Here is a 24,654-nt window from a genome sequence, read left to right as displayed (position 1 = left end):
AGAAGAATAGCTATTATTGCACATTTTTTTCTCATTTACTCTGTTTGAAGCTCTTGAGATGCTGCCGACCTCGTCGATATGAGAAGAAGGTTGAAGCTTCTCACATGTATCCATGCCACAGTAACAAAGCAGTAGGAGGGCTTTTCTCGCGTTATGGGGAAAAGAAACAGAAAATTTTAAGAAATTGCTACATTAGGCAGACACTGTAGGCTCTTGAAAAAGGAGAAGGCTGGGGAACATGCTATGGTTTCCCATTTGCATGGGGCATGGAGGGAGGAGGAATACTTAGTGTTTAATGTCAAGATGTCAAGCCTGGACTGGCGGTATGTGAAGATCATACTCTGATGCAGCATCTGAACACAGTACAGAAAATGGGCCTTCCCATCTTTCTTGACTCTTGCCACTGAGCAATAGTGTGCTCTGGTTGTTCTTGCAGGGAGTGGCAGAGGAAGAAGGAGGCTGTACAACACTTGAAGGCGGGTCGCTGTATATTTAGCTTTTTATAGAAGATGTGGAAATACAGTTGTGCTTTATGTTAAGGCGTTTACATGAGACGCAGAGCTGATTCCTAGGTGGAGCTGCTTACGTGGAGCAGAACCACATTTCACTTCTAATAGTTTGGCACTAACTTTTGGGTTGCTTTAAAAGAAGAGGGGAAAACTCCAAGATATTATAGAAGAAAACTAGTTGTTGGAAGTAAGTATCTGTGTTAGAAGTACTTTATGGCTGCAGAATCAAACATTGGCTCTAATGTTACCAGGACAGCTTGAATTTATCCTGGTACCTATATATTGCTATACAATAACATAATTTGATCCTCTTCCTTTTTTTTCCCCATTTCCCACTCCCAGTATGTCTCAGCTCATCTCTTAAATCCTGACTTAACAAATGGCAGATCTTGTTCCTACCTGAGGAGGGCAGGCAGAGTTGTTGCTTTGTTTTAGCTTAGCTCTGAGGAATTTCTGATCTCCCTCAGAATCTGAAAGAAGGCTGAGATAAAGGAGAGAGGAGACATGGAAAATTGAAAATAAAATAATGAAGATAACAGAAGGAGGCTAGAGGCGACAGTGCTGAGCGAAGGGTCTCAAAAGAATGCTGATGATAGAGTTGAGAAAGATGAATTGCTGCCCCAGGAGGAAAGCAAAATAGAGAAGAGGATAAATTCAAAGTAAATCTGCCTGCAGCAGAGAACCTTATCCTCCTCAGGAAGTGTATCCTTAGGATTCGCTTCCTAGAGTTTCTTACGGTATCTGAATGAAATAGGAATGGTAAAGCCTGCCACGTGTGATAAGAAAGCTTAGGAGAAGGAAAAGCAGTGTCGAAAGTAAGAAAGAGCATCCGTGCAATTTATTTTTCCTATATTAAATAAATCAGATAATTCATTTTGAGCCTAGGTAGAATTTTAGCGTATTTAATATGTAGGTCTCCGAACCTCTTGATACTAACCTACAGGCTGCTAGGAAACTTGGTCTGTGTTAACACAGAATTAATGTAGAAACAGCACAATGGAATGGACTTGGGGAAATGCTCCTTTCTAATAGTTCAGCAGTGCTTGTCGAACTGTCTGCTGTGAGATTTATTATAAGAATTGCTGCATGTTGTCTTTTGCTCTCTGTATTTACTTCCCAGTCATAATGAATCTCTATTCTATTGCCAGGCTCTGAGGTTGATTCAGGAATCTAAGTATTTCTTCTGCAGTTGCTGTGGGCAGTGTATTCTGAGTCATTTTCGTCTGTAATGTGAGAGATTAAGGGGTTGGCTAAGCTGATATTCCCTGTAAAGGAGCAATATTTATGCTTGGTGGTTTCATTTTCCTGAATTCTGATAAGGAAGCTTTTGGCTGTTATACCTTTCTTTACAACTTTTTCATCAGGCATTAAATAACTCCTAGTTGCAAGCATAAACTTCATTATTGAAGGCGATGCAGATTTTTAAATTCATGACAGTCAAATATGGAAAATTCTTCATTTAGTCCATTGCTTCCGTGAGGAATCTGTTTTGTGCTCCCAAGGAAGTGATGGACTCGATGAATAATTCAATGGAAGATCATAAAGAAACAATGTGAAGCTTTCTGCTGTAAAGTGAGAAAAACTTCTGATTGTGTTTCTTTCTGTTGCTGGAGATTTTGCATTATTCTTCTGTGATGTTGGCATGGCACTTGAATTTATTTTTTACTGTTGACACGTCACTAGCGTGTACCTTGTATAGACTGATAAGCTTTCCCTCAGTGATGCTGAGCACCAGTAATTATAATACAAGGGGAAGCACAAAAAACCTGCATTTTAAAAATGAGTCGAACATATTCCGTAAGGAGGAATATTCCTCATCTTCCTAAATGTTTTGTTTGACTGTTGGATGCTGAAAGACTGCCTTCCACTTTCGGCTTTCAGAGGAAACGAGGTACTTCAGGTAATTCAGACGGCGAAATCCCAGAAGAAAGTCAGCTGTCAGCAGCTGCTAACCAGCACTGCCTGAAATGTCTACCTTGGAGGCAATGCTAAGCCTTCATTTCTCTTCCTGATCACTTTGTTGTTATTTTTGTGTGTGTTATGTTTTTTGTTTAGTTGTTAATAATTTCTTCTCCTTGGGAAATGATTCCCTTCCACTTACAACAGGATGTTGTAAATGAGAGGAGAAGTGCAAAGGTAGTAATCTAAAAATACTAAGAACTGTACACACTTGTGTTCTACTACAGCTTTTTTCAAATTCCCATGCCTTAACTGCGTACAGAGTTTCAATTGTAGAAATACCAAGTATGTGGGTAACACTGGCTTTCCTTCAAAATTTCAGCTCCTTACATTAAAAAAAATAATCATCATCATCATCTTTTTTCGCTTTCTGCTGTTCAACACATCTCATTCTTCTTGCTGTGTAATTTTATTCTCTGTTCTCATTCCATATATCACACGTCATTCTTGATTTGCATATTTCTGTTTGGTTTTTTTTGTTTGTTTGTAAATTATTTCATTCACTTTGTTCTTCCAAGTCTTTCTCATGTCCTACTTTCATATCATTTCCTCACTCGGACTTTCCTTGGCTGCTCTCTTTGTGTAATATTTCTCCCTTTTCCTTTACTTGAGATTCTTGACTGGATTTTTGTTGTTGTTACTGTTGTTATTGTTCCCTAATAATAATTTTTCTTTTTTTTTTTTTTTGCCTGTTACACATATTTATTTTCTGCTTTGCCTTATTGTAAAAGGCAGTATAGCTTAAAGGAATGGAGAAAGTGAAGATGGCCCTCAGGATTTAGTACTCATGAATTGTAAGAGGGTTTGGGATTTTGTCTGTGTAACATCTAGTATATTAAAAGTCATATTTCCATGTTACTTCTTCTCAAGGAAGGAGGCAAGGAAGCTGGCAGAAGTAGATGCCTAATAACAAAGTAAATGCTGCCAAACAGACCAGAGTCAAGGGAGCACTGAGGGAAGATGGTCAGGGTGCCAGGAGTTGTTCTGCAGTGTCCATGGTTTCTGCCTGTAAGGATTTGTTCCCCCCAAAGCAAAATCTAACAATCGTACCTGCCCACTGTGAAGTCTCTGGTAGATCTACAGCTCCCTGTGCTGGATTTGTGAGGTGGGAAAAAGGACAAAGATAATAGGGTATGGGCACTGTGTGAGTATAAATGATAGGCCTCCGTTTGAATGAAGGCTATGTGGGTTTGGTGAATTCCACACTACTTTTCTGTGATACAAATGTGTACTGATGACTTGATTCACACGTATTTTCAGTCTAGAGCTCTGTTATGTTTTTCCCTACTACAAATTTCCCCCAGTATCTGGAGAAAACATGTCTATCCCCTGCTTATTTCTCCTCCAGATTGATAAAGGAAGTAAGAATAAAATCACGCAATTACTGGCTATATTTATAGCATTTTACTTTGGAACAGGATATGAGTCGTGAAAGTCGTGAAAAGAGTATTACAAATATCTTAATGAGTGTTGTAAATCTGTTGCCAAGATTAGAAATGGTTTCTTCTTAGGTATATGTATGAAGAAGCTCTCCCCTCCCAGCCCCCCTTTTACCATTGCTCTTGCTTAACGGAAGATCCATATCTGTCAAATTTACCTACAGATATTTAAATGTAGTAAAGGGCATTCCATCTTCCTTTCCTGCAGAAATGTAATATGTCAGCTCTGCTTTGTTTTGCAGAAACAAATTCTAAAAGATGATACTTGCAGAGTCTGTGAGTGAGGATCATTTCAAAGCTGCTTTACATACTCAAATTGCCACTTAATTTGCTGTATTGCAATATGCAGTTCCTTAACTATTTCTCTGGCATTCTTATTGATTGCTGTAATTCTGCTTTACATTATATGCATATATGGTGTCACCATTAAATATTTATGTGCTCATGAAATGTTAATGTGTCGAGTTAATGTGAAACTCAACAAAATGCATTTGCCAGAAGCCAGCAGGCTTGCTGATCTGAGTGCTTCCCTTCCCCTCCTCCTTCCCCTTTCATTTTGCCTCTTCACTGATTTTATTACCAGTGTTTCTCTGTTGTATCTAAATCTATGTCAAAGCAGCCCCCTGCTCCAGCATGCAGATTTTATGTTTTATTATGTGAGAGATAAAATGCATAATAATAAAAGAGGAGACGTGATCCCAGGGAGGTGTTGCACTGCGCGTGTGCCAGTCTGTCGCTGCTCCTGCGTTTAGGTTTGGCAATGTAGCTCTGACCTCCATGAAAGAGACTGAAGCAGGGTGACTCATCCCGAATGAAAAGTCATATTCGCACGTTCCTTCAACAGTGGCTGCTGCAATGTGAAATGAAAATTGCGGGGGTGTTTCTTTGATTTGATGCCGCTGTTGCCCAGATGCGACGTGGAACAATCAGATTTCATTTGAGCCAAAAATTTGACAAGGAAAAGTAGGCCTTCTTGGCAGAGTGGTGAATCTGAGTGTGACGCCACCCTGCTGGAAAAGTCTAGCAAAAATTGGCAGGGTCAAATGTTTGCGAAATCCCAAGTAGCTTTCTCAGCTTCTGGTGGGAAGTCTAGGTGATAAATAGACAAAGAACACTGAAAAACAAAGCAAAGCAATTACTCTCACAACACAAAGAACAACATTCTTTTTACATCCCTGAAGGTGTTTTAGAAGCAGAGTAACAGCAAGAAGTTGCCCTTTGTACAGAAAGACTAAAATAGATACTTTTGCATGCAGAGATTTGGGCATGCCACGTGAAGAAATAACTGTTCTACCTGGATTTGGCTTGCTTTCTTTTCCATACTTCTACTAATTTCCTGATGGCAAAGGCTTATGCTCATGAGAGTGCATGGATGGATATGTGAAGTCACTACTGAGACCTGGGGGAGTGGGAAAGGTTTTGCTGGCATCCAGTGATGCATCACACCTGCTTTCCACCACCAGGTTGTTTTGGGCAAAGTTCCAGCCTTGCAGCCTTTCACAAATCAGGATTTAGTAGGGGCTCCAGGATTCCTAGAGAGGAGCACAGCCGTCACGCTGGGAAGCAGAGTTGTTTTACCTTTTTGGGAAGCCTTCCTTGCTGACAGACTTGAAAGATTAAAAAATAATTACATGAAGATAGGAGCTAAGGAGACAGGAGGAATGCAAATCAGAGAACAATGTCTAAACACTTGGTTGCAAATAAAATCTAGAGAGCTTCTGAGGTTCTTTGGTGCTTGGCAATATATCTTACCTCTGAAATTCTTTTTTTTCTCTCTCCCTCACTCCCAAGCTGTGCAGCAGCTGTTTAAGTTGTATTTTTTTCCTCTTTTGAAGCCAGTAGCAAAGTTTGTTATTGCAATGACAATTCTTATTGCAAATCTGTTTTGATTTTTTTTTTTCTCCAGCCCCTATTTTACTTTCTTTTCAGGTTCACACCTTCATGAAATCTGTATTATTTTCATAACTCATCTTTCACCCACCGTGTAACCTCTTTTTTAGTTGTAGTGCCGAGGAAGGATTTATTCAGAATGATAACTGATAGAGCAGAACTTAATGGTGCAAAAATGCCCAAGTAGTTATTTTTTTTTCCCATTTCCTTTGCACTATCATTCAACTGGGAATACAAATACTTTCCTTGAATTGTTTTTGCTGCATTCATTGCTTGATGCAAGAATAATAGTTTGCTGAAAGGATTTGCACACAAGTGCAAGTTTCTTCTGTAACGAAGAAACTGAGCACGATGGCTTGAGCATGATTTTTGTCACTTGGATCTTCTGTGAGTCTGGATCCAGCTATGCATCTTCTGTTGTTTATAGTTCCTTCTAGGTGTATTCATGACTCTAAATCATTTTATCTCATTTCCTTTAACCTGCACATTTGATATGAAGTTATTTCTCTCTTTTTTTCCTTCTCTTTGGTTTCTGCTGCAATTCATTCTGCTACAGTAGAACAACAGTGTTGCGTAGGAATGGCAAAGCATCTGAATCAGCCCTGGAATGGCACTGCTTCTGTATTGCAGCTTTGGGCACAGGGAGGCAACATTTCTCCTTTAAGACTTATTTTTTTTTTTTTTTGCATTAACTCAGTTCTGCCAGTTAGCTGGGGAAAAGATGGAAGCGTATGAAAAATTTACTAAATACATCCTGGTAAATGTTTTGTAAATGTTGGATGTGGAGGACAGTGCTTCAGCGGATGGATTCTTCATACTGATTATTTTCCATTTTGATTCCTACTTCAGATTGTCCTGGAGAACAGTAGTCGAGAAGACAAGCATGAGTGCCCGTTTGGCCGAAGTAGCATTGAGCTCACAAAGATGCTGTGTGAAATACTGAAAGTAGGAGAGCTACGTAAGTTGGCCCGTTTGTTTGACCTCTAAGAATCACAGAGTGAGTTCAGTGGTACTTGAAACAGTAATTTAATTCTTCTCAGTATGCTTATATATTGAACACTAACGTTCAAAATGACTGCACCTGTTTTTCCATGTATCATACTAATTTGCAGACATTCCAGGAATGGGAGTGGAGTATGGGAAAGGGGCATCCTATCTTTGAATTTCTTCTGAATGAAACAGGGCAGTGGCATAATTTTCAGAGTGATCAGTTCTTGTTCCACCCAGTGACTTGGTTAACCTCAGTGAAGGAGACTTCTTTCTCTTACCGTTCCATGGGTTTATCTTTGGGTTGGTTTATGAATAGTACAATCGTTCATTTTGAGATTGCTTATCTACTCTGCATCATTTATTCTAACACTGTGAAATGAAATACTGTATTTTAATACAGAAGGAATGAGCTTCTAACTTCTGGAGATATAAGTATTCGTGTTCTAACCTCTTTGTTCTCAGACTTTTGAGTTGGGGGTTCAGTTATTGTATAAAGAAAATATGGAAGTCATTCTTGCTACCTTAATTTTAGAAAGAAAATTATATCTTTTTTTAGAGTAACTGTACAGTTTGAAAATGTGAGGGTAGAAGAAAAACTAAAAGTTTTCCCAGGAATAGCTCGGGCTCTGGCTGAGGGAGTTTGCTTTTAAATGCCTTAGTGCCATTTCCTTTGGTGTTGCTTAAGCTGCAAGTCAGTGGATGATGACACTGTGTTTGTTTGCAGCAAGTTCCTGTGGTGGTGCCTTTTCGTAGCTCTGTGAAGTAGTACAGGCAGGTTTGATGTTGAGAAATGCACTGGTGCTGCTGTTGATAGGAACCAGCTGTAGCACCAGTGGTTTCTGTGAAGTCTCACTAATCTCCAGATCATCTGTTTCTGTATGTGGCAGTAAGGTTGCATCATAGCTTTATATTCACAGGGGAGGGAGCTGAGGTTACTTCTAATTCATCTTGATGATTCGCCTGTTCACCAGTACACTTCCTCAATGGTTTTGTTTATGTGGAATTCTACCTGTAACTTACAATGGCTGTGATAAAGTACACTTTTACCATGATATACAGGAAACAGATTTTTTGAAAATTACTACCACAGATGTGCATCCTAAGTGACCTGTGATCAGTAGTATATTTTGTTGAGAAGTGCAAACTAGAACTGACATGTTAGGAAAATATACATTCAGGTGTTTGCAAATAAATACTGTATTGATGAATAGGATTGGACATCTCAAAAATCATCAGCTACAGTCTTGGGCTGAGGTGTCTCTGCTAGTTCATAAGTGTTATGTTTCAGAATATGCATTTAAAGCTGCCAGTGTGTCTTTAGAAATTCATAACTGGTCATTATTGTACAGGGATATAGAACTTGTTTCTAATAGTTTCTGAAGTCTATAATTTAAAAGCTACAATAAATTACCTTTTACTCATGAAATATTCAACAGTAAAAACTTCCTTGAAGTGCAGAGTAGATAAAAGCTGCTAGACTGTCCATTATTTATGAAGAGCACTTTAATGCTGATTATATTGCCTTTACTCCATTGCATTAAATACCTTTAGGCAGCAGGAAGACATTTTACCATTATTTTTGGTCCTTTCAAGCACTGCATCCATCCTAGCAGAGCATTAAAGCTGACATCAGGCAGTCACATTCTCACTCCAGCATTTGTTCTCATCCCCTTCCTACAGGTTAAGGTTCTTTGACACTCCACAACTCTGATGCACTGACAAATTTGCCAGGAGCAGGCCATTTGTATTTCCCCCTTAGTAGCTATGAAAACTAAGATAACCTCTATCATGACATATATGCTTCAGAGAAGAACGTCTTCTCAACAGACACTTGGTTTTATAGGCAGACAGTAATGCTGTAGTTAAATAACAAAAAAAAAAATCACCAGATTTTAGCTGATGGATGAACAGTGGATCAGTGATGTGTGCAGACAGGCAGCTGTCCTCAGTGCTGTCACAGTCTGAAGATGTTTAGAAGCCAATATCATTGCAGGCCTGGAGTTATTCTGTAGTTAAGGCAAGTCAGACTGAGTGTGTTTGCTGTATTTTTTGAGCAGGACGCAGATGTTGAGCTGCTTATGTTCCCATGTGATTGTTTTGATGGGCAGTGTTTAGGGGATTCTGGACAAATCTGCACTCAGACTTTGACAGACCACAGGGGTCTATGGCACACGTCAGAGATGTATATTGTTCTAAAGATTCTGTCAGATAACATCTTCTCTGGGTATTTCTGCTTTCTTATTGTGGAGAATTTAATTTTCACGGGCTTCTGTTTGACTTGCTTCGTTTATAGGACATTTTTCATCAGAAGAAAAGATCTGAATGCCAGTGCCTTATAACTCCTTTTATGCTGTTCACGTATGTTCTTATAGATTTTATTGCAATTATTGCCCCGGTTGCAGAATTGAAATGGGTATCACTGTCTCTTTTGTCAAATAGAACGTGCTGGGTATTTAGTAGGTATATAGTAATGCTCGTGGTTGTGCCTGCTGAGATGAAGGTCATCAAATCTCACGCTTCGAGGAGTAAGCTGATTGCTGCAAGGGCCTGGAAGTTTTTCTCTGCTTAGCACAATCCACTGTGTGCATTGTAGGGTGTTTTTCTGTTCTTTCCCTGAAAGCATATTGGTCACTGCATGATCAGCATTATACACTTGAGGGCATGCCTGGGTTGATTTTTCATTTTGCTTCAGCAAATCCAGTATTTTTATAACTGAATGTCATATTTAATTTTTTTTCCCCTTTCTTGAAAGCGAATTGCCTTTTCACCCTCCTCCTCCTCCTCCTCCTCCTCTTATATTTAAATAGAGAAAAGCCCCAGAAATAGTAAATAAAATTAGAAAAGGGAATTTTTAGCGTTCTCATGTTTCTTCTTCCTATTTCATCTTCTGGAGACTCTAGCATTTAAAGAGTCAGGAGGTGTTTGTTAGGAAGCTGAAAAACTTATCTTACCAAGGAGGCATTTTGTAAAAGATAGCAATTTAAAAATAGCAATCTCAAACTTTTAATCCTATCCTTAATGCATAATAAAATAGTTAAAAAGAAAGTCTAATCTCCTTTATCGTAGCTTTTTAGCTGATTCATTCTTACATATACGCATAGAATAGAATCACAGAGGCAAAGAATCCCTAGACTTTGAAGGGACCTTTAAAGCTCATCTAGTCCAACTCGCCTGCAATCAACAAGAAGACTCAGAGCTAGATCAGGTTGCTCAGAGCTTGATCCAGCCTGGCCTTGAATGTCTCCAGGGATGAGGTTCTGCCTCATCTCTGAGCAATCTGTTCCAGTCCCTCACCACCTTCACTGTAAAAAGCCTTCTTCCTTATATCCACATCTTTATCATCTTGCCCAAACAATCATGTCTCAGATAACCCTTACTCGTAGCAAAAGTTCAGCAGATCTTGAGTGAAGACCACATGGTAAGCACCATTCAGCCAGCTTTGAAAATGATGTCAGTAATGGGGGGAAAAAAATCTAACAGCTATGTTGATCTTTAATTTTAAGGGTTACTTTGGAAACGTTACCAGCAAATTCCATTCCAGGTATAGAGACATTAAATATGCTCGCCCTTCTTAATGCAAAGTCAATAACTTGTGAAGTCATCTGAGTTATGCTGTTGTGTGCTATTGAAATCTCACTTTATCAGACATTCCTCCCCTCCTGTTTGGTGGCACAGTCCCTCAGGAAAGAGAATGAAACTTCTTTTTTCTGCAGGAGATCTTTTCTTTTTTTTTCTTTTTTTTCTTTTTTTTTTTTTTTCTTTTTTGGAATTAACCTATTCTTAATTTAAAAAGTCATGATCTCTTCATGTCTATGGTAAACTGTGGAGTTCCTGCAAAACATCCACTGTAATCCCTAAGAACACGAGCAAAGCTGCTGCAGGCACCTTTTGGGCAAGATAATTCATTGCTACCTCTGTCCTGAGGAACAGTAGACAGATGTTGGAAGGTTACTTTCTGCACGTGGCACTGTTGGCCTCAAAGTTAATACAGTTGCTGGGTTGGTCAGTGAGGCACCCCACTCATGGCTTTTTTCCTACTGTCTACAGCCATACATCTGCTTCTTTCAGTCTTTGATCTCTCTGCAGCAGGAACTATAACTTCATTTGTATTGTGCAAAGCTTCAGCTTCTCATGTTCCAGATGTAGGACTCCTTAGTTTCTTTAAAATTACATTTATTCATTTTTCTGTAAGCATGGAGTGTGGGGAAAAAAGAAAAATCATCGCTTTACTGGCAAGAAAGATTTGTGGATGTGAGGGAATTTCTAGAAATTGATTCATTTCTCCAAAGACAACAAGAGGTAAACTTGACTAGATATGCAGAGCTCTTTCATCTGGTAATGACAAGGACAGCAAGAACCAAGACCTGGATGTTAAAGCCTGATAAATTCAAAGTAGGAATAAAGCACAGACATTGTCAGTAAGGATGCTGAATTAGGGAAGTAGCAGAACAAAGCTGCAGAATGATGGAGAGAAAAAAACCTGTTGATTTCCTGTGATTAGTGGGATGTGTGTCTTTGGCAAACTGGATATCGTGGTAAAGTCTGTATTTTGTTTTAAAGTGGTCACTGGAAGCAAATTCTAGTAGTATTTTTAAAACTACAATGAATAATGTAGTAACATGGAAGTCTGGGCAGATGTATGACAGCATCCCAGATGACATGGGTAAATCTGTTGGATTATTGCCAAAGGCAAAACCAACTGATTAATTATGATCTTCAAAGTGTGTTTCATTTTGAAAACTCTGCATTTCTTCTGAGCATTGGAGAACTATTCAGGCTTTTGAAGTTCCTGTCTGCAGGTTTGCGTGTTCCTTCACACAGCTGACGTATAGCCAAAAATTTGTTTCTTATCTGGAAACATTTTTGGACACTTTGCTCATTGTTTAGTGTCATGTTAATCCTGAACAGATAGAACTTAAAAGCAAAATGATCGTTCAGTCCATTGTGAGCCTCCCTATTTTACTTCCTGCTATTATAATACAGGTTGATTAAAAGTAGATGAAGTCTTCTGGACTTTGTCACAAGTTGTGCTTCTGCTCTGCAGTAACATCTCATGGTTTAACACCACTTCCATGCAGCAGACTGGAAATTTTGCAATTGCTCTGTTTAAAAGAGGCATATAGTTGCCAAAGTTATTGTAAGCAGAATTGAGCAATGTTTAAAAACTCGACTCGGTGTTGCTTTAGTAGCAACTTTCGGTGTGTTTTATATGTTGCTTTGTGTACTTCAGAAATGCCTGTGTAGGGAACACTAAAGAATTTTCAGGTTGGAAATAGAAAGATGTGCAGGTGAAAAAGAGGAACTCAAGGTTTTGGAAACCCAGAAAGATTTGGGGGTTAAAGGACAAACCCATTAGTAGTCTGCTAAAATGAGAGCCAGCTTGAACAGTTTCCTATGTTTCCTGAGACAAGGCTGTACTTGCAAAGGCTAGAGAACATTCAGAATTCTGAGAAATGCATAAGACTTTGCAGATAACATCTCTTTTCTTGAGCAAGTGAATATTCTTTTAACAAGCCCCTGCTGATTTGGCTCTGAGGTAGTTGAATGTGCCACTAATTGTCCCAGGTGCTTCCTACACATGCATCTTCATGGATGCTTTCATGGCACTGGAGGCATTTTTGGATTGCGGTTGACTGGCCAATCAAGCCCTCTAGCAGAAAACTTTATGCTCTTAGATTTTTTTTTTAACCTTTGTTTATTCTAAGTAAATACTTGATAACTTGTTTCTCCTTATTTTTAAAAAACTTTTTTTTTGGTTCACAGTAAATATCTTTTTAAAAATTGAGCCTGTGAGGGGGACTTCAGAGCTTTAAAGGTGTTTTAAATCCAACTGGATTACATTTTGCTGTTTCATGATGAAGGATTCAAAAGGAAAATAAAGCCACCCTTGAAAAGAAGTGCAGCCCCTTTAGCTGTACTTATCTACTCTGCATGTGGCATTCTCCATGCCTGGATTAGCAGAAACTTTGCTGCAGTTTTAAGGGTATATATCTTACATACACGTCAAGGAAGTTAATTGTTTTATAACATTGTTTTATAACATTTTTGTTCAATTTGATCAATTTCATAGCCAGCTTGTGTAAACCAAAAAATAATTTCAGTGTGATTTCTAATTATAAAGCTTTAATGCCTTCTAGTAATGGAGAGGAAGGACAGTTCTGAATTCTGGGAGACGAATTCCAAATAACCTGGAGAGTTGGCTTATGATACAAAAACAAAGGTAAACATGGTATGATGTCAGGGATGGAGCTAAGGTGAATCCTCGAGATGGGGTTGTATTTCCTCAGTCAGTTATAACCCAAATGTTCACTGCCTCTGTTCTCCGCAGACTTAAAGCTGTTCATTTTATAGCTAGCATCACTAAAACTACTTGTGATAATTTTGATGCAGGATGCCCCCAGTTCTACTCAAGGGATCTAATTTCTCTCACATTTCTTTCCCTCATCGTACAGGTAGGCCTGTCCACACTCTCATGATAGGCCCTCAGAAGCCTGCCTAATTCCATCTCACCAGTTTTTTGGTGAAGCAGTACTGTGCTAGTTGTGTGGCTGTATATGCTGCTAAGTCATTATGGGAATGTAAGTATGTGCTGCCTGCTCCAGCAGCTTGTCACAGGGAGCATTCATTAACAGGGAGATGTGCATGCACAACCCATCTAGACTCCTGGTCTTTGTCTTTGAAACCAAGCTGCTGTGTGAATTTAGGCTCTCCTAATTCTTAATATTGTGTACTGGGGATATCTGAACAAATTAAACTCTTTGTGGGAAGTTATTAGACGTACAAATGATTTTTTGAAGATTGTTACTTGCCCTCAAGTATCTTTCAGTGCACTGTGCCCTTTTGTTGTAGAGAGTTGTGACATTTTCCTGGATCTTTCCAAGAGAAAAAAATCATGGCTTAAGTTTGAGATAACCTGTTATTTCTTGTCCTTGAGTCTTGTTCATTACAGATGCATGTACATAGGTTTTATTCTTCCAGCTTCAATTGCTGTGTCTTAACTCATTCAGGACCAAGCGTATTGCTTGGTTTTCCTAGGCCTTTGTATTTTGTATTTACATAGCTTGCTAAGCTACTTGCTAATGATGCCCCAAAGTGGCTGGTGGGCTTTTTTTTTTTTTTTTTTTCCTCTCTCCTAATTAACACTACAGAGTATCAGTTTAATTATTCTATTGAACATCTAAGAAAGGACTCATCATCCCCACTTCACATCAAAGACCCTCTTGATGTCAGACAATTAAAAAAAAAAAAAAAAAAAGCATTATTATGCTTTATATTAGCTAAAAGCATGTATGAAGTGACCAGGAGCTTAAGAAAACTGTTGGAAACTTTGTTCATCTGAAGTAGGTTTTCCAGGCTTGAAATATATTTGGTTGTTTGTATCCATACGAGTACTAAAGAGATTGTTGACATGATCACAGGATCACAGAAGGAACTTCTAGAGATCATTGAGTCCAACCTCCCTGCTGAAGAAGGTACCCTTCAATAAGTTGCAAAGGTAGGCATTCAGACAGATCTTAAATATCTCCATAGAAGGAGATTCCACAGCCACTCTGGGCAACCTGTTCCAGTGCTCCATCACCCTCAACATAGAGAAGCTCTTCTGCATGTTAGTACAGAACTTCTTGTGTACAAGTGTTAGACTGTTACTCTTTGTCCTGTCACTACAGACCACCAAGAAGAGCCTGACCTCATCTGTTTGCCTTTCACCTCCCTTTAGATATTTATTAACATTAATCAGATCTCTGCTCAGTCTTCTTTTCCTCAGGCTGAATGGACCCATGCTACTCAGCCTTTCCTCATGTGGGAGATGCTCTAGGCCCATAATCATCTTTGTTGCTCTCCACTGGAGTCCTTTTGGAGATCCCTGTCTTTTTTGAACTGGGGTGCCCAGAACTGGACACAGTATTCTGAATGAGGCCTTACCAGGGCAGGGTAGAGAGGGAAGATGATCTCCGTTGGCCTTCTGGCTATGTTCTTTGTAATGCACCCCCAGATACCATTGGCCTTCTTAATCGCAAGGGCATACTGATGGCTCATGGCCTAACTGTTGTCCATCAGAACATCCAGATCCTTCTCTGCAGAGCTCCTCTTCAGCAGATCATCCCTTAACCTGTGCTGATGCACGCGGTTATTCCTGTCCAGGTGCAAGACTACACTTGCTCTTGTTAAACCTCATCAGGTTCCCTCCCTGCCCAGCTCTCCAGTCTGTCTATGTCTTGTTGAAAGGTAGCACAGCTTTCCAGTGTGTCAGCCACTACTCCAAGTTTTGTATCATCAGGAAGCTTGCTGAGGATGGACTCTATCCCTTCCTTCAGGTTATTGATGAAGATGTCAAGCAAGAGCAGACCCAGCACTGACTCCTGGGGAAATACCACTAGTTACAAGCCTCCCATCAAACTCTGTGCCACTGATGACAGCCCTCTGAGGTCTGACAGTCAGACAGTTCTCAATCTACCTCACCATCCACTCATCTGTCTCAGACTTTCTAAATTTTTTAACAAGGATGTTGTGGGAGACAGCGTCAAATGCCTTGCTGAAGTCAAGGTAGATAACAACCGCTTCTCTCTCCCCATCTCCCCAGCCAGTGGTGACATAATAAAAAATCACAAAAGGTCATACCAGATTGGCCAAGCATGATTTCCCCCTTGAATCCATTTTGACTATTCCTGATAACATTCTCTTCCAATTGCTAGGATAGGGTATCCAGAACAAGGTTCCATTACCTTTCCAGGGACGGATGTGAGGGTGACTAGCCTGTAGATTCCCTTATCCTCCTTCTTGCCAGTTTTGAAGACTGGAAAGACTTCGGCTATCCTCCAGTGTTCAGGCACTTCTCCTGTTCACCAAGACCTTTCAAAGGCAATAGAGAGCAGTTCAACAATCACCTCTGCCAGTTCCCTCAGCACACATGGGTGCATCTCATTGGGGCCAGTGAATTTGTGTGCATTGATTCTTTGGGATACACCAATCTTGAGCTTGGAAAGAAGTAGTGTTTAAGTGCCAACCAGCTCTCATGGGTCCCCTTAGCTTCTTACACTCTAGCCTATGGGATACTTCCAAGTAGATCTTTAAGAGGCCAAAATTAGCTCTCCTAAAGTCCAGGGAAGCAATTCTACTTATTACTATGCTGCTTCTACATAAGATCTTCAACTCCGCTCTCTCATGATCACTGCCCCCAACTTTCACATCCCCTAGTAGCCCTTCCTTGTTATTAAGTACAAGGTCAAGTAGCATATCCCTCCTCATCAGCTCCTCCACCACCTTAAATTTACTTTAATAAGCTTCTCACAATAAATCCTGTGTGTAATGAGTCCTTGGGTTGATTGGTTGCTTTTCAACTGGATTCCTTTCATTTTTAAGCTTATCTCAGCACAGAGTATAGCTGGTATTTTCATAGTAAAATTAAAAATAAGACCTCTGATAACTTGTTCTTTGGGCTTCTGTAAGCACTCAATGAGAATTAAGCATCAATCAGCAAATCAGAAAAAAAGTGATCAACTTTTTCACATGTTCATCTTCTACCTTTGAGAATATGTTGTCCTGTGTAATAGCCCATGATTATATTTTGCCATAAGGTTATAATCTGGAAGGGAACAGAGTATCATGAGTGTATAATGGAATTTTGCTGATGTGCTGTATTTAAAGGCATTACAAGTGTTGAGGATTACTTGTGAGCTGGTATTGTGCTTTACAGGCAGATGTTTGGAAGCAAGTCCTGGAGTGTGTAGCCATCAGTCCTTTCCATTTCCTTCTTCTTGAGTATTGTAAAGGATGATAATAATTTGTTCCTTGCATTTGGAAATTACATGTTTTGATTTTTGTGAACATTTACCACATCTGCAGGAATTTCAGTGCAACCAATCTAGAACTCAACCTGTTGTATTCCCTGACTGTACTTTATTTGTGCAATGCTGATGTGCCATTTAATTTTCTTTCTGTTTAAATAGCACACCATCATGTTTCAGGAATGTTTGAGTTGCATTTTCAATCTTTACCCTAATATTTGCATATTAATAAGTCATTGAAAAACATGTAAATTTTATATCACTGCGAGTTTGTTATCAAATCAAATGGCCTTTAAGGGTAATTGTAGAAAGCTACTATCAAGTGAATGTGACCATGTTTAGCTTTTCTCTTTTCTTATCCCGTTAAGTACCAAAGTCTTGGAACTGATTCAGAATTCAGGAACTGATTTCAGAAATGCCAGTAAAATGCTGGAAGGTGATTTCTCCTCCTTCTCCCTCTCTTTCTCTCTCTCCCTCTCCTTCTCCCTCTCCTTCTCCCTCTCTTATGTGAAGTTACAGTTGGATAGTTAAAACTATTTTGCATTAAAGTTCTGGTTTGTTTGCTCCAACTGGGGAACTATTCCAGTCTCTGCATTCTGCAATCTAAAACACAAAAAATGTTGCCTTACCAGACAATTCAGAGCAAAAAGAAGACGAGGCAGTCTTCCTGCAGCATTTTTTAAATTAGGAATGGACATCCTAAGGCTGGTTTAAAAACCACACAATCTCTCTTATTTGGCCCTTTTTAGACATCTGTTTTTTTGAGATACCTTTCTCTGCATGTGTTGGGATGGGTTTAGGAATATAAAACTGAGGTACAGTTCTCAAATGTTCTTTCGATTGCAGTAGATTGGATGGAGTTTCAAGGTGACAAAAAGTATGTGTGACTTTTTTAATAACTTCTGGATTAGGCATTAGAAACAGTAGGTAATGATGGAGATGTTCAGCCGAAATTTTCAGGCATCTTCATGAGTGTTAAGGTTTAAAATCTCGTTGATTTTATATCCCTTAAACTTTCCTGTTAGCTGTAGTAACAGCATCATCTTGCATTACTTAGCTCTGAAAAAGCTGAGCTGACCCTCAGACAGACACATATACACATCGTTTCAGTGCACTGGAATGGCTATTTCTGTCTCTGCTCACTGACAATGAACAAATAACGAAGCATTTCCATCATCATCAGTTTCTTTCCTCCTCTTTTCCACCTCCAGATTCCAGGGGTGGGTGGTGACAACTTGAAGTGATTAGATATATTTTCAGATATCTATTCATTTTGAATTTTTTTTAAAAGGTTCCTCCTTGTCACTGCTAAGTTATGAATTTTTAAATGTTTTTACAGATGTTTGGTAAAGCTGCTACAGTCACTGTTAAACAGAAACGGGCAAATTTAGGGAAAAAAAAACCACCTATTATTCACTCCTGCTTAAAAGTTCCTCTGCAATGTACGTGTTCCTTTTATTTTCCCATTAAATGAACTTCTGCAAAATCCGATGTTATGGTACAAGTATTAATGGAAAGCAAAGCTTTACATGCATGAATGGTCATACCACAAGTGGTGTTTTATTGGAGATTGGATTTCACTTAATACAGCAGGGAACAGTTCTCCCCCAGTGTCTTGCTGGACCGTTGACACAGAGGCAGTTGTAAAGGATGCAGAAAGGTTTGACGTCACGCCTCAGCAGTAGGTTGTACTCAGCAAGTTTGTGTACACAGAATGTGCTCTTGCATAATGGCTAATTTACTCAGATATTCTCACTTCCCCTCGAAATTCAGAGTTGCAGTAATCTTTTGCAGGATTTCTTACAGACTTATAAAATGTTTATCCGTTCAGAAGAGAGAAGCAGTACCATATGATTAGCATAAGCAGTTGAATTGCAGTGTGTGTGTCAAGTATTTATGATCCCACCACGGCTAAGCAAAACCTATGTATTATTTTTGAAGAGCAAGATACACTTTATTTTTGTATAGATTTTCTTGTACCTCCTTCCTCATGGGAAAGAAGAGGAAAATATAAGTTGTGTTAACCTGAATTCAGGCACAAACAGAAAAGCATTTGGAGGTGTACAGCTGAATTTCTCATGCACTCTTTTCAAATGGGCACAATTATGTGAATATTGATGTCTGTCTCACTACCATTGCTCATTCTCACCAGGCTGAGCAGCCCCAGTGGAGGAAGCCTTTATGTTGGTATAAAGAGTTCAAAATTGCTGTGTTGTACTAGGTTTAAGAGTCTCTTTTCAACGCTCTTTGTGTCTAAATGCTCTTAATCTTCTCCCCCAGCAAGACAGCTTTGTACAAACGTGTCTACAATATTATAAGTTTTTACAACAACGTGAAATGTTTGTAGTTTATCGGCTTACAAACTTGCTGTCAATAGCAGGCAGCTGTGTGAAGGTTTGTTGTCCTGCATGTTCCTATGGTATCAGTTCCACAGGAAAGAGAGAACATGTTAACAAACCAGGATGAAAGCTAGGTAGTTAATCTACGTATCTCCTATCAGAATTAAAGATTAAGTAAAGACAACATTGTGTGCATTAAGGTTTAATACATCTGAGAAAAGATACATTCCCAATATTTTTTTGAGAATCTTTTCTTTGTACTTTGCTGAGATGTGATTCCAGTTCCTTTCCTTGTTTTCTGTATGAGTCTGGCTTTCCTGTATCACCCTCAGTGTCTGATGCACAGAACGATGACTCTTGGAACCACAAAAACACATCAGGAGGCAAAAGAGGAGTCCAGACTTGTCCCCTGTGACTTACCACATCTGGTATAGCAACGTTAAAAAAAACAACAAACAGTTGTATTTGGAGAAAAACTGCATCTGGAGGAATCCTGTTTTATTTCTTTTTTATCAAGCATTCGTTTTTAAGGGTATGCTTCTGTAAATCATCTCATTAGAGGGAGCCCATCTGCTCACTTTTCTTCCAAGTCAGGCACACTTTGCTGTGTGCTTGCATGCACACAGCACTCCAAATTCCTGTTCCACTCAGCGCTGCCTCCCTGTGGACTTCAGGCAGGAGGAGAAAGATTAATGATGTGGGAAAAGAGAGAAAGTTGCATGCACTTGAAAACTTGTATGGAGTGGTTTAGTCTTTCTGAAATGCCAGACGTGTGAGTAACGAGAAATTCGCTCAGTTAAGCTACGGTAACGATACTTATTGGTTGTACCTGGGCTCCAATGCTAAAGGAAAGCAAGGTTTGTTTTTCATATGCTTACATAACACATACTTTTTCATCTTGTTTTCACTCGTGCCCTGCTCAGCATGGAGTGAAACCCATGAAACATACAGAATATTTCAAAGAAAATTTTTTCTGCTATCTTGAGTCTTTCAGCTTTTCCATCCAGATAAGCCATATTACAGGTCATCTTGTGGCAGTGTCTATTTTACTGCAATGGGAATATCTGTCCGAGATGTGAGAGAGGGATTGTTTCTCTCTCACTCCCATCTCGGAGATGAAAAGAACCATACAGCAGTAGAACTTCTGTTTTCTGAATTCCATTTTATTACATAGACATTTCTGAGGCGATGTGAGCTATGACTTGAGAATTCCCAGGAGCAAGACTTCAGCTTTTTTCCCTTTACCACCTGCATTTCTCATGTGCCAAAGGCTTTTATTATAGCCTGATCAGAAATCTCAGGAGTACCATTCACAGGGAACAGATTGATGGTGTTCTAAATCTTGTGGTCTTACAAATGTATATTTAATCTTATTTTGGTGCATATAAAAAGCTAATTGTGGTTTTAAGATGTAAAAGAATCAATTTAGTGACAAATCTTTAATGCTGATAGGCTACTTGCATTTCTCATAGATGTATTATCTTTTCATTATAATCTCTTCATTATTCATTACACCTGGAATTTCAAAGGTCAGACCAAGGATGTGTTTAGTGTTCGTTGATACAACTGAGACCTAAGGAGGGAAGAGAAAGGGAAGTATGGCATATATGGGACATATTTCTCAAAAAAATTCAGCTGTCTTCTGTCTGTCTCGTGTGTCAGGAATGAGAATGATGGCTGTCATTCCTGTTCTGATTGATTTGTGTTAGTATCGTGTTAGCAGCAGCTCTGCAATGGGTTGCACTAGGCTTTTTCAAGATTTCATATGCACTGGAAGCGATGTTTATTTTTTAATGGAAGATAAAAGTGGCTTAAAGTAGGGGATGCCTTTTGAGTGTCGGCATGGCCACATCATAGCAAAATTAGCAAGGGTTTAGGCAGTGGCTGAGGCTTTGTCCAACAGTGACTGGTACCTTTGAATGCCTCAGCTCTGCAGTGCTTTGAGCTCAAAGTCCACTGGGCTCCATTTTCTATGTGCTGAATCACCTTGTCAGAAAGCAAGGCCTTTCCTGCTCTTTACCACCCAGAGGTAGAAACTCCAGAAATTAACTTTTGAAAGCTGAGATCAATGCACTCAGTAGAGATTTTTCTGCTTTTGAGACGTTGACAGTTTCTTTGAAATACATTGTTTGAGTGCACCTTTCTCCATCTAGCAGAAGTGTAACGCTGGCAATATTAAATATGATGGAGTCATTGCTTCTGGAGGTGAAATGTCACTGTTGTACCAAAGTGAAAACTTTTGCTTTCTGGGAAATTGCATTAACCTGTATCTCATCTCATCTTGGTGAGCAGGGAATGCAGCCTCCTGGCAGAGAGAGAAGAGTGTCACAAGGAACCAGATAAACAATGTGTTCGGAGGGGAAGGATTGCAGGAATGGGAGGTGGGTGTTAGGTGCATGATATAGGCAGTGATATGGACTGCATGTAGCAATAAGATCGTTTTCCATGAAATTAAAGTTTTTCTGTCCTTTCCTGTCTCCTGTATTTATAGTCATCCTTTTTCAAAACAGTCAGTTGGCTTACAGATACAGATTTCTGCGAGTCACTTTAGCTTTTGTGTTGATTGAAGATGAACTTGAATAGATACCGTGGGGCTAGAAAAGGAAAGAACTGATGGATTTTGTGGTGGCAGGAGCAGAAATCAGATTCTTCTGTGCCACTCAGAGGAACAGAGTTGAGCAGGTGTGATAGTGGCACAGCTGAATGAGTATTTAATACAAATGTGGCTAAGATGACAAAAAAGGAAGAACTGCATTGTGTGGAAAAGAGTTTAGTCTTCCTAATGTTGGATGCTTGTAGGCTTTCACTAATTTATTAAATGATGTAGATTTGCCAGCTTGAGCTCACAAATTTCATTCCATTAATGAAATCTAATTTTTTGGTGCATGACTTCTAGTCGGACAGGTTTATAGCCTGCCTGTCATTGGCATTCAGTGGCAGAAGCCAGATGTTGATGAGGCAGGTGTTGCAAAAAGTTCTTTAAATTGCTCTTTGTTGTTCAGTTTTCACTGAGCAGCAGTTTCAGCTGACCTGTGTCTAGTTCAGCTTTCATTCAAGTGAAGCACATTTGAGAAAGATGCAGTGAAGGTAACATTTACCTAAATGTTCTTGTAATAAGTCTTCCATCTTTTTGAAAGCTCTTAACTATTTGCAGTGAAATTTTTAATTAATCAATGGAGAGGTTTAGTTTGTTTGCTATCTTGGGGATGATTCTTGATGGGTTTTTTCCTTAGTCTTCTTTCTTAGGGCTTTTAGTAAGACATACCTTAATAACCTTAACCCAGTTTCTCCAGAATAACTCATTAATTCTCCCAGCAACCTGTCAATCGCCTGTGCCAAGGAAGATGAGTCTATAGTTGGATACTCAGCTAGAAAGTGTTGCTTAAACAAAGCTTGGCAGTTTCAGGAAAGAACTGATGTTGTCATTGAAAATACTGTTGACTGGAGTTGTGCATGTTGAGAATGGTGTCCATGTGTGCTTGCTGGTGCCATCTGCTTCCTGGGCTTGAAGGTTCTGTCTGTTTCATAGTTGATATGCATGGATGGCACAGTCAACATCCCAAAGAACAGGAGCACATTTTCATTTCAGTTCTTCCAGATGACCAGTGATGTTTTGTCAGAGTCGGTGTTTTCGAGGTGGATTGGTTGACTGTATTCAAGGTTTTCATTTGTTTCTCAATTAAAACCTGGATTTTATATATGTGTATATGTGTGTGTGAAATTTTCTATTCTCATCCAATTCTTAGGTTAAATAAATCAGGTTACAGGACTATATTGAGTCAAGTTACTATAAAAATGGTCATTGTTATTTCCACTATAACATTATGTACAGTACTTTATATCAGTAAATTACAAAGCTTTTTATAAAGAAGAGTTGAATATTATTGCTGTGATTTATAGGTCACTCTGTTGGACATAATAAAGCTAAGAATAATATCCAGGCAGTAGCCTCCTAATACTGCCAGTATCACTAAAGTCTTTATGCATTATAGTGTGCCTAAAGTTTATAATGATGCACAGTGGAATGAGAACTGCGAGGTGTTTTTCTCTGTTCTGGGGAGCCTGGTTCTGTATGGAACTGAATGCCTCCCTTTAAGGTCCATTCCAACCCAAACCATTTGGCAACTCTATGGTAAGATTCATAACTGGGTAAAACATAAAATGTCAGGTTCTATTTATGGTGGTTAACTTTTTTTTTTTTTCTTTTTCCATGACTTAATCTGGTTGTATGGTGAGATAAGAGGAGGATTTGGAAATAAAACTGCGTTATGAAAATTGTTTGTTTGGCTACGCTTTGGAGATATGCGTGGAATTAAAAAAAGAAAAGAAATTGACATCTTGTGAGGGAAGGAGCTGAATAGCAATTTACTCTCTGTCTAGTGATACTACCTGAAGTAATAGACTCGAGTCTGTGATTGCAGTGAAGTGAAACAGTTATAACTACTTTGCATTTTTAAGGGCAGGAAAAGAGGATTTTTTTTTTTTTTTCCCCAAACTGTAGGTTAAAAAAGAAAAGGAAAAAAAAAAAAAAGAAAAAAAATGGATGGAAAGAAAGTTGGATTGCTTTTCTTGTAGAGGTTGAGTGACCGAAGAACTATCCTCACTAGTTAATGAAGGCAAATTCCCTAGAAGTGCTATATTTGTGCTGTGTTGTTTGCTTTCTGGTACGAATGAGAAAAGCTTCTCTTTTAATTTTCCTGCTGAAAGAAACTTGAGAGTGCTAATTCAGCAAAGGCACCTTGCCTCACTGTCTGACTGAGTTCAAGAAGACTTTCTTAAGTGAAAGCATGAGTAGAGTCTATTCTCCTATTCTAATTCATGGCTACCTTACGTTTTTGAAAGTATGTAAAACATAATTATGTATGGTATAACAAATTTAGGCACCTGCCTGAAATCTCTATGTCATGCACCTTCCAATTTTCATAAACCTGTAGTTACTGTTATAACCCTAACAGAACACATGGATTCTTTGAAAAACCTCCAAGGAGAATTCCTACCTCTTTAGTTCAGGCTGTAAAGTGAAATGGGCATGCTTAGCCCTCCAGCAAAGGCACCAGTTCATTCTTTCACCTAAATACAAAAAGAGCATACAGAATTACTGTAGGAGGACTAGTTCATTAAGGACAAAAAATTTAGGTAACAGCCAGACAATGAAGTTAAATGAATCCTTCCAGTGAATTCTTCAAACTTGATTGTTGGCTTTGTTCTGTTTTCCTTTTCTCTGTCATGGCTGCTTCTGTAGTCTGTAAATTTCCAGAGAAGTGGTGTTTTTTTAGCTATAAGGGCTGTCACTGCAGTGTATTTTCTGCGTGGCACAAATATGTGGTCTGTGTGGGAACCTGCAACTGAACTTGCTCTAGCAGAGGCAAATTGCCATAGCAGCCGGGTCAGAGCCATCATCTCAATCACCAGACAAGAGCTAAGCTCACATGGCGATGCCCTGAGAATTGCTATTCTCTCATTAATAGTCTGATATTCAAATTTTATTGAGAGAACCTGATTCACTGCTACGAATTTGAGCAGTGCTGGCAATCAGGGGCATGCAAAATTCTCCGTGAATTGATAAGTAGAGGGGGGAAAAATGGTTACAAATCTAGTGATTCTCCAGATGGTTTAGGAAATGTAGAGGAAAATGGTGACTAATGCAACAATCAGTTCCAATGAAATCACAGTCCACTTGAGTTTGTTCTCTTGGCTGCTTATTAGAAGTGCTTTTAAGAGGCAACATGACGTCAGTGATAAT

At 39.1% G+C, this 24,654-nt stretch overlaps 1 protein-coding gene across 1 annotated transcript in view; it reads left to right on the top strand.

Moving 5' to 3' along the window:
* The window catches only part of ELMO1 (engulfment and cell motility 1), a gene marked incomplete at both ends in the record, with an annotated part of 245,247 nt that overhangs the window by 91,922 nt on the left and 128,671 nt on the right, over nucleotides 1-24,654 (top strand). The window contains one exon of the mRNA XM_079538185.1: nucleotides 6,647-6,755. Within this exon, the coding sequence (XP_079394311.1) occupies nucleotides 6,647-6,755 (109 nt within the window). The remainder of the gene's footprint in view (nucleotides 1-6,646; nucleotides 6,756-24,654) is intronic.

The sequence above is a fragment of the Tetrao urogallus genome (assembly GCF_951394365.1).
Source record: "Tetrao urogallus genome assembly, chromosome: 7".
In the NCBI taxonomy this organism is placed as follows: domain Eukaryota; kingdom Metazoa; phylum Chordata; class Aves; order Galliformes; family Phasianidae; genus Tetrao; species Tetrao urogallus.
The sequence above is the reverse complement of the archived record's forward strand: the minus strand, read 5'-3'. Positions and strand labels throughout refer to the sequence as shown.